The sequence below is a fragment of the Canis aureus genome, chromosome 37 (assembly GCF_053574225.1).
Source record: "Canis aureus isolate CA01 chromosome 37, VMU_Caureus_v.1.0, whole genome shotgun sequence".
NCBI classification, from domain to species: domain Eukaryota; kingdom Metazoa; phylum Chordata; class Mammalia; order Carnivora; family Canidae; genus Canis; species Canis aureus.
The window spans coordinates 24,482,956-24,497,512 of NC_135647.1; the positions used below are offsets into that span (position 1 = coordinate 24,482,956).

The following is a 14,557-nucleotide window of genomic DNA, read 5'->3' on the forward strand; positions in this document are numbered from 1 at the left end:
TCCAATATTGCTGCTACAGTAAATGTCTTAAATAAAACGCTTCCCTTTTCATCTCATTCAGTAAAGGACATTACAGAGTCAGCATCTAGGAAATAATTATGATTACAGAAGCGTTCTGCTCATGGATAAGATCAAGTCAATAAGGGCACTTTGACCTCCCAAAAGAACAGCACTCTTTATGTTGGGATCTTCTTGTATTTAGCAACCCAGAATTAAGGGCATAATGATGAAATCCAAATCCATTCAAGTGTAGTTTTAAGAGTGTTGAGAGAGTGACTTTCAATTTGAAATCCTGATTTTTGTGAAGGAGGACGTTGTGGAGAAACACGTTTGAAATGAGTTTACATGCCCAGGTTCAATGAGACACTGCCTCCCAGTTGGAAAGATGGTCTGTGCGTCCTAGCCGGCCGTCTCCAGAGGAGCCCAGGCCCGGGCAGTGAGCGTGTGTGCTCGCTGGGATTACGACTCAGGCGAGGAGTCCTCTGAACCCTCCGACTCCTCCCTTGCGCTCCCGTGCCTCCTTTCCTGCTGGCATCTGTCTCACTGGCCTTACGTCGCTGGGGCTGCTGTTGGCCCCTGGCAGCCTTCTGCGTGGATTCGGAGGCCTGCCCCCAGGGGTGCCCTGTCGCCTCTGGAACTGCCTCTTCGCACCGAGTACAGAGCCTGGGACGTGGTGGGTCCCACACACTCAGACTCAGCAAAGTTCCGAGAGTCCTGTTCCATCTGCAGCTGTCATCATCTCAGTTCATTGGCACGAGAAGCAGAAGCCAACTCAGAGAAATCCAAGGAAAAAGAGATTTATCGTAAGAGTATCGGGGTACTTGACAGGAACTGGGAGGTGAAGTCTGCTTTCCAGTTTGTCTGTGCGTCTCCCCACTCACTGCCCCCCAGCCTTGTAGTCTGTCTTTTCTCACTCCTCCACCCAAACACGCGTCTGTGCTTGGCTCGGCGTCTCCCGCAGGACATCCCTTGGCCTCAGCGGCACTGGCTGACCCAGTGGTGCAGCACCCATGCTCAGTGCGCTACCACCCATTCAGTCTCTGGGTCTCCTGCTGGACTCTTTGGAGGCTCTCACTGGCCCAGAAGACGTCAGGTCTGCATCCATGATAAGGGAGTGGGGAGGAGAGTCCGTCTAGACCCAGGCCACCTGGCTTACCCATTGCTTCCTGACCCGCGCCCTCAGCAAGAGCTGTGGATAAGGATAGTCACGCCTGGGAGAAAGGTTTTAGAACGCGTCCACACCTACTGTCATCTGGGTACTGCTGGGGTTTATGTCTCAGGAGTTCTTCCTTAAATCAAATGTTGAACTTTAAGACACTCTTCGTATATACATGTTGGCGGTCCATAAGCCAAGCGTAGCATCCGCCTTGTTTATCCTCCCCTGAGATACTGTCAGACTGTAGCAGAGCGCCCGGCACCTGGCACCCGCACCCACATTTTCCATGAATACCAACTGGGTCCCCAGGCTAGCCCACAGCCGTCCGTGCAGCTATTCCTAACAACCATTTCTAATTGAATTTTTACATGAAGATGCGTGTTCATCTAATGCAGTAAAAAGAACGCTAGAAGGGGAATCAAGGGTCTACTCCCAGCTCTACTAACCAAGTATGTGACTTTAAGTCACGTAATCTCCCTGGTTTCAGTTGCTTCACCTCTAAAATGAATTGAATTGGATGAGAACATCTCTGAGGCCCCTTCCAGCTATAAAATTCTGTGGCTCTGACTAATAGAATCAGGATTAAGTTCACTCCACCCTTTCAGTCCTCCCTCCCCATGCCATATATGGGTGCAAAAATTTGATCATGGAGAGAAACTAGATCCTCCCAGGCACCAATAACCCTCGCAGGCTACGTAATTATCGTTGTCACCATCATCATCATGATACCTAATAGTCTTTAAACACTCACTATATCCCAGGCACTGTTCCAGGCACTTTACCTATATTGACCTATTTAATCCTAAGAACAACCGTATGAAGTAAGTACTATTATTATTGTTCTGAGGAACTGGAAGATTAGAGAACCTGCCAGAAGTTACCAGGTTAAGTCCTGGAGCCGGTGTTTGAACACAGGAGGATCTGATTCCAAATTTGAGCTCCACCCAAAAGCAGTGGTTCTCAGTGTGGTCCCCAGACAGTGGGCTCAGCTTAGCCCTGGAACTTCTCAGAAATGCACATCTCAGGCCCCACCTCAGGCCTAGTGAATGAGAAACTGGGCTGGAAGAAGCCAGCAACCTGTGTTCGGGCCTTTCAGGTGATTGTAATGCACCCTAAAATTCAGGAGTTCCTGCCTCTCCTCTTCAACGTTGCCTTTCCACATACCTGTAAGGGGCTCTCTAGGTACTTGCTCCCCAGGTAGGCTGAATACCCAGAGAGGTGGTATTGTTGCCCGTTTGTATGGGTTCAAGGCAAACATTCAAATATAGGTGCTCATAAATTAGGAGCTGGTCACACTGCTTTTCAGGCTGTCTCCTAGTTGATACCACTGATGAAATCACTGCAGGGAAAGTCAAGAGGTGGAGACAGTTACAAAGGGGGGAGGAGAGGAGGATTATTCCTACAGCTCTGCTGCCGAGATGGGGGGGCCTCCATGAAGCCCTTCCAGAAGCTGTGGCAGCTGGAGCAAACAGACTTAGGGCGAGCATCACGCAGTACCTGGACCCTCCCTCCCTACACAAGGCCGACCGACTCCGGGCCTGGCCTCTGATCTGCAGGTGGTCACCCCGCTGCATGTGCTCACTGAGCACACCCAACATGCCCAGTCTGAACTGAGATGCAGCAAATAAATGCGAGATACGTGCTGGACCTCAATGACTTAGCACACAGAAAAATAATTTAGAATATCTTGATATTTTGTGTTGAAATGATCACATATTGTATATATTGGGCTAAATGAAACCTGAAAATTAGTTTTGCCTTTTTACTTTTGGAGTGTGGCTAACAGAAATTTTTGAATTCAACATGTGGCTTACATTGTATTTCTATCGGGCAGCATTGCTTTAGACTAAGCTGGTAGTGTCCCATCTCCATCTCCCTAATGCACATAATAGGGCGCGTGTATCGTCTTTATTTACTGGCAACAGTGATTATCAAACCTGGAACTGAGAGAGGTATAGCGACGCTAGGACCTGTTACTCAGGGAGCCCAGAACCAGCCCAGGAGTTGGATTCCAAAGGTCAGAGTCAGACCAAGGCACAGGACCAGGTGGTGGGCAGGCTTGAGGGATAAGGTCACAGAAGAGTCAGAGCTGGCTTCCCAAGGATGTGTTCAGGCCAGAAAGCACGAGTAGGGAGATGGACAGTCAGGTGGTCATGAGTATAGAGTAACTTCCGGCTGCGCGCCCACAGCTTTTATATTGTTCCTGCTGAGCCAGGAACTAATTCTAGGATGGCTTACCTGGGTATGCGAGTGGGAACAGGTAATTGGAAACACCTGGGTGAGGTAGGTGGCTGGGCACGCTCCAGGAAACAACCACTTCTGGGAAGTATATTGTGACAGTAATGATGTTAGGGCCAAGTTAGAGCATTTGTTAAATTGCAGTGACCTGAAAGTGAGTTTCCATATTCCAGGTGTTAGTCTGTGAGTTACTGTTGCCCTCTCAGAAACCTAACACCGCACCGTGTTCAAGATAGACGGAGCTCTATGCAGAAACTACAGGCTGAAGCAATAATGCTTATATTAAAGGCAAACATGGTCATTTCATTACTGTATTGAAACAATCAGCTTATGTTACTGTCTTCACAAGATAGCCCTTTGCAAGTAGATTTTTTTCTAGGGATGCCTACAATAATGCCTCCCATTAGACAGGACCTTTTGCACTGCGACTCTGCCATTCTCATCAAGGGGGAGATATGTTTCCCTTTTGCTAAAATTTGGGTTTACGGGGTAACCAGGGGTATGTAGAGGAAGTGACTCTGGGTCACTTCCAGGCCAAGGCCTCATGAGGCCTTGCAGCTTTTGCTTTGCAAAAAAACTTGGGCAAGATGATGAGAGACCCCAGGTTTGGGGGACACATGAAGGAGAACTGAGGTACATTTAGTGCCAAGGACCTAGACCTGTGAGGGAAGCGGGTCAGATCCCCTCGACCACAGGGAGCAGAGATGAGTCATCTGCCCCGAGCCCTCCTAAGTTTCTAGCTCACAGACTCCCAAGCAATAAAGAAGTTTAAGCCCCTAGGTTTTAGGGTGGCTTCTTAAGCAGCATGAGACAAGTGGGTTTATTTGTATGTGGAATTTTCACTAAAGTCGTTTTGCATATTATTTATATGGTCACATCAATAAAATAATTCCGTGTGCACTCAGAACATGTTATGCCAAACATACACACAAGCTGTAGATTTTGCTCAAGTTCCTTTTCGATCCTAAACGGCCACAAAATGATATGACATAGGAATGCAGACTCTGTTTACAGACGCCCGCTTCTGTGCTGCAGAGTGGCAGGGAGCCACCACTGGAGGAGGAACCAGTTTTGCCATCTGTGGTGTAGCCTCCGAGCTGAGAGGCGACGCAGATTGTGATCTGGAGGGAGGGGCAGAAAGGAAGCAATAACTGCCAGGTAGCACTAGGGCAGCCTGGGATGGACGGACTGTTCTGTGAGCCGCACTTGCCGACGAAGTGCTGAGAAAGGAGGGCGGCCGTGTCCGGGGCAGGGAACAGAGGGCTGCGAGAGAGGTTGAAACGCAGCCACGGGCTGCCCTCGATGTGCTTTCCTGGGCCTCCTCCGGGGACTCTTCTGCACATACCCAGCCTTGTTCACATAGTATTAATAATCACTGGAAGACACTACCCCCAGGATCTATACCTGACGTGGGAGTGAAGAGAGGACTGCAAGGAGAAGAAAGGGGGCAAAACAGACGAGTAGCACATACCATGAGGAGTATTATTCAAAGAAAGATACATGACTGGAGCTCGGTTCATTCCTTTCCATCGATTTCAGAAAATCATACACAACATGTTTTTATTCAGTTTGCTAAAAGCAAAGATGAGCAAATTACAGTCCATGGGCCAGTTGACTGTTTTTGTAAATAGTGTTTTATTGGAACAGAGCCATGCCATTTGTTTCTGTTTGGTCTCTCTGGCTGTTCTCGCACCGCGGTAGCAGAGTTGAGTAATTGTGTCGGGTACCGTATGGCTCACGAGCCTAAAATATTTACTGCATTGCCCCTTAAGAAAAAGTTTGCTGACCCCTGGCTTAAAGAAAATAAATGAAAGAGTGAAGCTGGAAATAATCAGGAAAGACAGGGAAGAGACAAAGCAAATTGGCCCAGAAACTGAAGCCGCATTAGCAACAAAATTTAAAATAAGTGTTACTGAAAACAATCAGGTGAACCGGCAGGAAGAAACCATACAAAATAATACGGAAAAGAACAAGTGTAAAAATGGTTAGGGAGGGTATAATAGGCATAGAAGAGAGAAGAAAGGAGATACAACATGAGCATAATTGGTGTGCCTGAAAAAGAAATGCAACAAATAAACGAGGGAAATATACTCAAAGATTGATAGGAGAAATAAATATGTAACTTGAATCTGCATATTGTATGCCTGAAAAATTGATTCAGAATGATTAACACAAGACTTGGAGCTTTTAGGTTTTCAGTCCTCATTCAGGGATGAGAAAAACTAACCCCCAGCCTTGGAATTTGTGGATCGGCATACCTGGCTAGAGTGAAGGCACCAAGGGCAGGGCAGATTTTGGCACAGCCTTTTTCTTTTGGTGCATATTATACCAACATAGGATAATGTGCTACCAACAAAAGTTAGAAGTAAGAGCTCTCTTGCTTTCTAAATTGTGTTATTTTTGTTGTTGTTGTTTTTATTAATTTATTATCTAATGATTCCTTTCCTCTTCAGTAACTCAGTATCTTTCAAGTGTCTAGAGGGCTCTGAATCAAAGGAACCCTCAAACCAGAGTATTTTTGTCCATAAAGAAAACTAATAGATTGAGAAGTCCTCAAGGCCAGCCACTGGTTTTATGCAAGATGTTTTTCTTAATATATAGTTTAATTTACATAGTTAAGTGGTACCTGTCTCCCGACTGTGTCATAGTCGTGGGCAGTCTCCCATGCCCTCCTGTCCGAGGGTTACCTCGGACCGACCTCCGTGGGCACTGCAAAGCACAAGGCCTGACCTAGGGCCAGACGACTGGAAGTCCTAACCCAAACCATGAATACCAGGCTGTCGCCATGAAAACGGCTACTGAACAAAGTTTAAAGACAAAAATGTATGTGAATGGAGCCGTAGTTGGCATTTTTTATTGGGAATTTTAATATCCATTTGTTCGAATTCCTATGATTTTTATTAGAATTATTTCATAGACTTTATCCCCTGAAATAAATATATATGTAGTTCCGTTTTAAGATTATTTTTATGACAGTAGCACATAAAGCACAAAGCACAGGGCTGAAACAGCAGCAGTCAAATAAGCATAGTTAAACATAACCTTGATTAACAAATCTTGTTATTCATGGATGACAGCTCAGTTAATAAGTGTTTGTGGCTTGGATACTGAACTGGAGGTTAATGGCGAGGTGGAAGCAATTGTAGAATCCAGATTTTTAAGACAAACACACATCACACCCCAAAAGGCATGCATGGAATCAGGTGTAGTTAGTCGGCTGTGGTGATGTACTTTGGGTGTTCTCCTTCACTGGTCCAGCTGTGAACAGCCTTCGCAGCTACCGAATCCAGGAAGGAAGACTGGTCCTTCGCTGCCTACTTCGCAGTTCATGATTTGTAATGGTGAGAGAGTAGATTGTGGGAGGCAGTGTTTTTACTCGAATTTTCTACAGTTTTATTTTGACTTCTTTAAATTAGATCTATACAACAGATAGGTTCTATCTGTAATTACGCAGTTACGAGAGAACACATGTCCAGATTTAGCTAATATTTATAACTACCTCCACTCGGCCTTCAAATGTCAATGGGGTGGTGTCAGATTTCTTCTCTACTTCATGTGCCTTAAAAGCACAGTGAATGCGAGACATGATTTGAAAACTGCACTGTCCCTTTGCCATTAAGGGACATTCTTATGTTGAAGAATCTGAAGCCTCGGTACATTCCTTAGCTGATTGTCTTTCCTCCCTGTGGGATGGATTAAAAAGCAGGAGATTTTTTTGTTTGCACTGGTGATCAGGTCACGGCTGAAAGTAAATAAGTATCTGAGGAAGTGGATAAGTCAGTCATATCCTTAAAGGGCACTGAAAGAATGTGGGAAGACTCTCCTCTTTCTCCTTCATTCCTTGAGAAACAAAGAGAGAGGACTGACATCTAAAACACGTAACCTCAAAACTGTTTCTGTAGTCAGAACCCAAAACCGCGTGGTGATTTGATCACAGATTGTGGCCTGGCTGTGTCATGGGTCATGTGTTCAGCATGTGAACAGGAAGGTGAGAAGTGGTGAGCTTTTGCCTCAGTTGTACCATCCATCAGAGAATAAATGGACCAAATCAACGTGTGCAGCTGTCTAAGGAGGTGAATGGCTGAGTACTTCTCACACAGGGGCCTTTGTGTCCTGGACATGATCTAGCATCATGATGGGATGCACTGGGCCTCGGCTTTGTGGCAAATTACTAACCCATTATCACACCAGAACACAAGATCATTTATCTTCTAATCCAGAATGTCACCTGTTCTTCATTTACCAGTCAATAACCATTCATTATGCTCAGTGGAAATTTAAACAAAGCCCTTTCCCTCTGTTAAAACCAGTAAACTATTCAGTAATAACAAATAAATCTGGAGTTGTATATCCTTTCCCTTCCCATTCCCAGACTGGAGTCTGGTACAATATGAACTTTAGAGGAAATGCCTAGAAATTGATAGGTCAAAGGCCGCAGATAGTCTGATGGAAAAGAAAAGAGCGGATTCTTGGCACTCACTTTAGTGAAAGTGAGAGGCTCCTACTGATCCCCAGATTCCTGTCGGGGAACAAAACAAGTACCAGGGAACTTGTGCCCAGTGTTTAAAGTAATCCACTATTAACCAGTAATCATATTTTCTCCTTTTATTTTTAGCAAGCTCTTGCCTTCTTTCACATGACTAAAAATATAATTTTTTCAAAACCATTCTAGCGCAACATAGTGTTTCAAAAGAAATAAAATAAGCTGAGCAGTCCTGAAAGACCTATTTTAAATGTTATTTTTAGAATGGAAATTTGAGTAAAACACATGTAAGTGTATACACTAATCCCTCAGAAAAATGTTCAAATAGAAATTCTAGCCAGAAGCATAATTTAGTTTTTCCTACAAACTTTGGAAGTATTTTTGAAGACAGCCAAAACAAGTGTGTGTGTGCGTGCGTGTGCGGGTACGTGTGCGCTCAGGGGAGCCGGGAGGGTCAGCGCAGCTGGGGAAGGTTGGCTGAAGGGAGGCTCAGTTGAGGCCAGCGATACCCTGTGCCGTTCGTCCCAGGGCAACTCAGTGACATAAGGTGCGTTCATCCCAGGGACCAGGCCTGGGGCGCTCGGAGAGGCCAACTTCCAGACAGATGGGACCAGAGGGCGTTCCAGGCCGCGGGAGCCGCAGAGCGCCAGGCCCCCCCGGCCTCCGCCAGTGCCCGGTGCCCGGGCCCGCGACAACAGGGGCCCCCGGCCGCCTTCCCGGCCCACGCCTCCTCTCAGCCTAGCGCCGTCCTGGAGCGCAAGGGCCCCGCGTGCGGGGAGGCACAGAGGCTTCCTGGGCTGTGCCCGGAAGAGGCCATCTTGCGGTGTGTGCCTTTTAAGAATGATCAAATTTTATTATCAATACTAATTTAACTAGTGTGAATTTTGAAAGTGTTGTGACTAAATTCATCAGCTGTCATCTCTTCATGCGAAAATGACCCTTGCAGGTGATGCATCAGTGGCAGGACGCTTCTCTAGTTACTTCCCAGGGGTCACTGACCTGAGTCTACTGCCATTGCCCCCACCGGTGTGCCCACCGCCAAGACACATAAAACTGCCAAAAGTCTCATCTTCCAGAGTAAAAATATGATTTAAAAGTCTTAAGATAGGGGCGCCCGGGTGACTCAGCGGTTGAGCGTCTGCCTTCTGCTCAGGCCGTGACCCCGGAGACTCAGGATCGAGTCCCGCGTCGGGCTCCCTGCATGGAGCCTGCTTCTCCCTCAGCTCCTCCCTGTGTCTCTGCCTCTCTCTCTCTCTCTCTCTCTGTCTCTCATGAATAAATAAAATCTTAAAAAAAAAAAGTAAAAATAAAAAAAATAAATAAAAGTCATAGGATAGACCAAAAATACAAAATATTCACAAGAAATAACTTCAAGTAAAAGAGAAATATTTGTTTTTTATTTTTTATTTTCTAGAAGGATGCTGCAAATTCAAATGAGTAAAGAGGAATTAAACTTTTTTGGGTTACATCCTCTGAGAAAAAATAAGCTGCCTGTTGGCCTCAGCAACTGATTCTTCAGCTTACCTGATGGCAGCGAGGGAGACTGGTTGTGTAACCAGCACAGTTTTCTTTAAATGTTAGAACAAGAGTTTAATACACATAATATTGGGGACTGTGTTCTAATGAAGTGCCTATTATTTTTACCTATTTTATTTTGAAAAGTGGGTGAGAATGATGGAAAAAAAAAAAAACCCAGTTGTTGTTTTGGGCTTGGGTTTTTCTTAGAGGCATACCGCAGTCAGGTATGCGCTATACTTTTGGTTTTTTAATCTACATCTTCAGTCTGTGTAACAAAATCATGAATATTAATGTAGAGTTCCAAACTATAGAGACTACAGTCGTGTGTGCTACTGGTAAACGTTGTTATAACCGAGTGGAGCCAGGCTGTGACCCTTGCCACTCATTTGTGCCTCACACCTGCAGCTGCCCTGTTTCCCAACTAGACTTCTCGTTCCTGTTGACGACGTGCACCAGTGTGATGCACGCACTGAGCACTTGACCTTGAAACGCTGCCTGAAGAACCCCGAACTCTGGTGCAGACATTCTCGTTGCCACTCAAATAACTTTTTAAAAGTGCCAGTACTGTGTGTTATGTAATTGTTTTCCCTTTAATGATTCTTGATTACTTTGCTTTTTGATGTTGACACACTGGAAAATTTCCAACTTTATTGTTAGGAAATTTGGTTCTACTTTTGACGAAAATCATCTGTCTTTAAATGACTTTTTCTTACCTTCCACCCATGATATAAAGGAAAATTGGGCAATTCTTTTTAAACTCATCTTTTCTTAAACATACTACAAAAAGTTTTGGGTCACCTGGGTGAGTAGTTAAGCATTTGCCTTCACTCAGGTTGTGATCTCAGGGTCCTGGGATCCAGCCCCCAGGTGGGTTCCCTCCTCAGTAGGGAGTCTGCTTCCCCCTCTCCCTCTGCCCCTCTCCCTGCTTATGCTTTCTTGCTCTCTCTCTCTCTGTCAAATAATAAATAAAATTTTTTAAAAAAGTTTCTTTGCCACAGGTGCTCTTGAACATCTTTTTGCCCTAAATCATAGCCCAAGGACTACTGTGTGAGAATCAAGATACCTAAAACATGTCATCCAGTCTACTGAGGCTGAACCTCTGTGTCCCAGGCATCTATGCTGAGACATTCCCCTGATGATCCTGATGCACATTAAAGTTGAGAACCACTGTGTTTAGAATATGGTGTTAAATTCATGATCGTTTTCTAGCCGTACATGTCAAAGTATTCAAACAAGGAGGCCATTTGACTGAGGTGCCTTTTAATGCCTTCATAGCCTATGTAAGTGAACCAAACCTCAGCCAGAGTCCATGCACTCAAAACCAGCACAATGATACTTAAGAACAACAAGTCACAAACCTTCTGCTTTTTCAAACAAGGCAACTCTAAACTGTTCCCAATCACATAATGTCTTTACTTTCCTTCAGTGTCTGCTCTCCTGTTTCAAGTCCCTGTTGGTGCAGTGCTCCTAACCACCCTTGGTTTAGTGCTGCCTTATTTGAACTGATGTATGCTCCAGTAAACTCTTGGGGAAAAAATGTTTAATGTGCCTCAGTTTACCTTTTACCAATTATGCGTGGGGTTGTTTTTGCTTTTGTTTTTGTTTTTTTTTTGTTTTGTTTTGTTTTACAGATTTATTCATTTTAGAAAGAGTGCATGTGTGGTGGGGGAGCAGGGGGAGAGGGAGAACTTTAAGCAGACTCTGTGCTGAGAGCAGAGCCCAGTCTGGGACTTGATCTCAAGACCTCGAGATCATGACCTGAGCTGAAACCAAGAGTTGGTTGCTTAACTGACTATGCCACCCAGGCACCCCTCCAATTACGTGTTTTTGGTAACATTATATTTCTCAAGTGGCAACTGGATACAACTCTACCTTGGATTTGCCTTTCTCTCTTTCTAGGCTATGTGGCTGATGTTGCAGAACGATGAGCCAGAGGATTTTGTCATTGCTACTGGGGAAGTCCATAGTGTTCGAGAATTTGTAGAGAAATCATTTTTGCACATTGGAAAAACTATTGTGTAAGTATGAGTTGATTTCTGGCCATTTATCAGACATTTACTGGCAAGTTTGTGTATGTGCTTGTTATTCCACCTTGGTTTTGTCTTTTTACCTTTTTACTCTCTTGTAAAGCAATACATGGAATTTCAGTGTGAAACAGGGACTTTGTTCTTTACTGCATCCAATCCCAGTTATAGTTTATCTTCTTGTAAAATTTATAAAGGTTTTCAATTTTTTAAATTTCAACTTATTACTATGGTTAACACAGTTTACTGTGATTTTACTGTAGGTAATTCTACTCTAACCAAATCAGTGTGATAATATTATACAATTGTTTTTAATACTTTCATCTATATTTTAAAATTTTGAAACCACAAAAAAACTTAGAGAAACATTTCAATCCATTACAAACAATCTTCTTATCTTTGACCTGTTGAGATTAGGTTGCCAACCCGATGCCCCATCACTCTGGACTTTTGAGCGTATTTCCTATAAACAATGGCATTCTCCTACATAAACACAGTACAGTCATCAAAATCAGGAAATTCATAATAAGTTACTACTGTCTAATCCTCAGATCTTATCTGAGTTTTGCCAATTGGGCCAATGCTATACTTTATGCCAAAATGATCTAGCTTGTAACCATGCATTGCAGCATTGCATTTATGTGTCGTGTTACACAAATTTTGAAGCCAGATTTTTATTAGAATGTTTGAAAGATTGTCAGAAATCCTTTATTACAGATGGAAATTTTCCTTTTTTGGTAATTTTTTATTGTAAAATATATATAGATAAAACAGTTTGCTATTTTAACCATTTTTAAGTATACAATTCAATGACATTAAGTATATTCACAATGTTATGTAACCATCACCATCGATCTCCAGAATTTTTTAATCTTCCCCAACTAAAACTCTGTACTCGTTAAACATTAACCTTGCCATTCCGCCCCCCTCCCCCCGCCCCCCGCCCCAGTCCCTGGCAACCACCATCCTACTTTATATCTCAATGAATTCACCTATTCTTGGTACCTCATCTAAACTGAATCATACAAGATCTTTCCTTCAGGTTTGGCTTATTTCACAAAATTTAATGTATTCAAAATCAATCCAGTTGTAGTCTGTATCAGCATTTCATCCCTTTTTAAGGTTGAATAATATTCTATTATATTTATGTGCTACATTGGTTATCCATTCATCTTTTGTCGAACATTGGATTGCTTCCAAATTTTGGCTCTTGCAAATCATGCTACTGTGAATGTAGGTATACAAATATTCATTTGAGTCCCTCCTTTCAGTTCTTTTGAATATATACTTAAGAGTTGAATTCCTGGGTCATATGGTGATCATGCTTAACTTTTTTGAGGAGCTGCCAAACGGTTTTCAGAGATTCATTTTTGAAACATAAGAAAGGACTTCTAGGGATCCCAGGGTGGTGCAGCGGTTTAGCGCCTGCCTTTGGCCCAGGGCGGGATCCTGGAGACCCAGGATCGAATCCCACGTCGGGCTCCCGGTGCATGGAGCCTGCTCCTCCCTCTGCCTGTGTCTCTGCCTCTCTCTCTCTCTCTCTGTGTGACTATCATAAATAAAAAAAAAAAGAAAGGACTTCTACTTTGAGCTATGTTAGGATGACAGAAATCAGATTTAACCATCTATCTTTAAAAAAAAAGGAAACTACATAAAACATGAAATAATTGTTTTAGACATTGAACAACAGGTAGTCTAGGTCTTTGATCCTGCTAGAAAAGAAACAAATGAGATGAGCCCTGCAATCACTCTGGGCCTCTTCCTGTAGGCACTGTCTCAACCCTAGATCATGGAAAAGGTGCTCCAACCAACAAAGAAAACAACTGTTTTGCTGATTTGAAAAGGTGGAGGTCAGAATTCAGAGAGTTTGAGTCACCTAACATTATGGGGCAGAGTACTAGAAAGGTGGGCTCTACAAAGAAAAAAGAACTCCAGAAATCTGTATAAAGACCCCATTCAGTTTGTACTGAATAATAAGATGTAGATGTGCTAGAAGAAATTCCGTAAGCTCAGATAAAGAACTACCTGGAAGCTACAAACTGAATATTCCTCAGAGCTTACTCAAGTCTGGGAGGCATTTGCATTTCAGCCAGCCTTAATGGGGAGACCTTGTTCATCAGAGAAGTGATACAGATTCTAGAGGGCTCTGTGTCAGTGATATGGCTAATCCTGAGCGTTATGGCAACTACAGACTTAGGCTAACAAAATTTAAATACAAAATTAAAAAGGATCAAACTAGGCACAAGGAATAGCCCTCCACACCATAACAAAGCCCAACATTCTTCAAAAGAAGACTGTAAAAACTAGAATCAACAACATAAAATTCTTAACATTCAGCATTCAATAAAAAATTCATAAGAGTATCAAGAAGCAGGAAAATATGACCTATAACTAAGAGAAAAATCAATGAGTAAAAACAGTCTGGGGAATAATAGAGATGATGTTTGAAACATTCAAAGATATTAAAATAATGGTTATGCTCCAATATTTAAAGAAAAATAAGTTTAGTGAAGAGATGAAATGAAAAATTCATCTGTTGGCATCAAGAGCAGATTAGATACTATAGCAGAAAGGATTGTTGAACCATAAGTACAATAGAAATGATCCAAGATGAAACACAAAAAAAAAGGAAAAAAAAAAAAAAAAGACTGGAGAAGGAAAAAGAAAACAACAACTAGAGTCTCAGGGACAATATCAAACACCTAACTGCACCTAACATGCAGTCCCAGAGGAAAAAGGGGATAGGGCACAGAGAAAGAATTAAATATTGGCCAAAATTTCCCCAAATTTGGTATAAAAAAAAAAGTAAAAATCACAGATCCTTAAGAGACTAATATATCCCAAACAGATAAACACAAAGAAAATTTCACCAGGATACACCATAGTCAAATTACTGATAAAAAGCGCTAAAGAGAAAATCTTAAAGGCAGCCCGAGAAAAAAAGAGAATTACTTACAGAGGAACAGATAAAAGAAAGTTTTGTTATCAGAAACTGTGTAATACAAAAGACAACGGAGTGACATCTTTAAACCTACAGCCTAGAATTCTATATCCAGGGAAACTGTTTCAAAAATGGAGGTGAATGAAAGACTATTTTCGACAAACAGAGGGCTGATATAGTATATTGTTAGCAAATAT

At 43.0% G+C, this 14,557-nt stretch overlaps 1 protein-coding gene across 2 annotated transcripts in view; it reads left to right on the forward strand.

The window, feature by feature from the left end:
• GMDS (GDP-mannose 4,6-dehydratase) overlaps positions 1–14,557 on the forward strand; it is a 575,871-nt gene that overhangs the window by 455,406 nt on the left and 105,908 nt on the right. For both annotated transcript variants that reach the window (XM_077886286.1, XM_077886287.1), the window contains exon 8: positions 11,295–11,413. In XM_077886286.1, the coding sequence (XP_077742412.1) occupies positions 11,295–11,413 (119 nt within the window). The remainder of the gene's footprint in view (positions 1–11,294; positions 11,414–14,557) is intronic.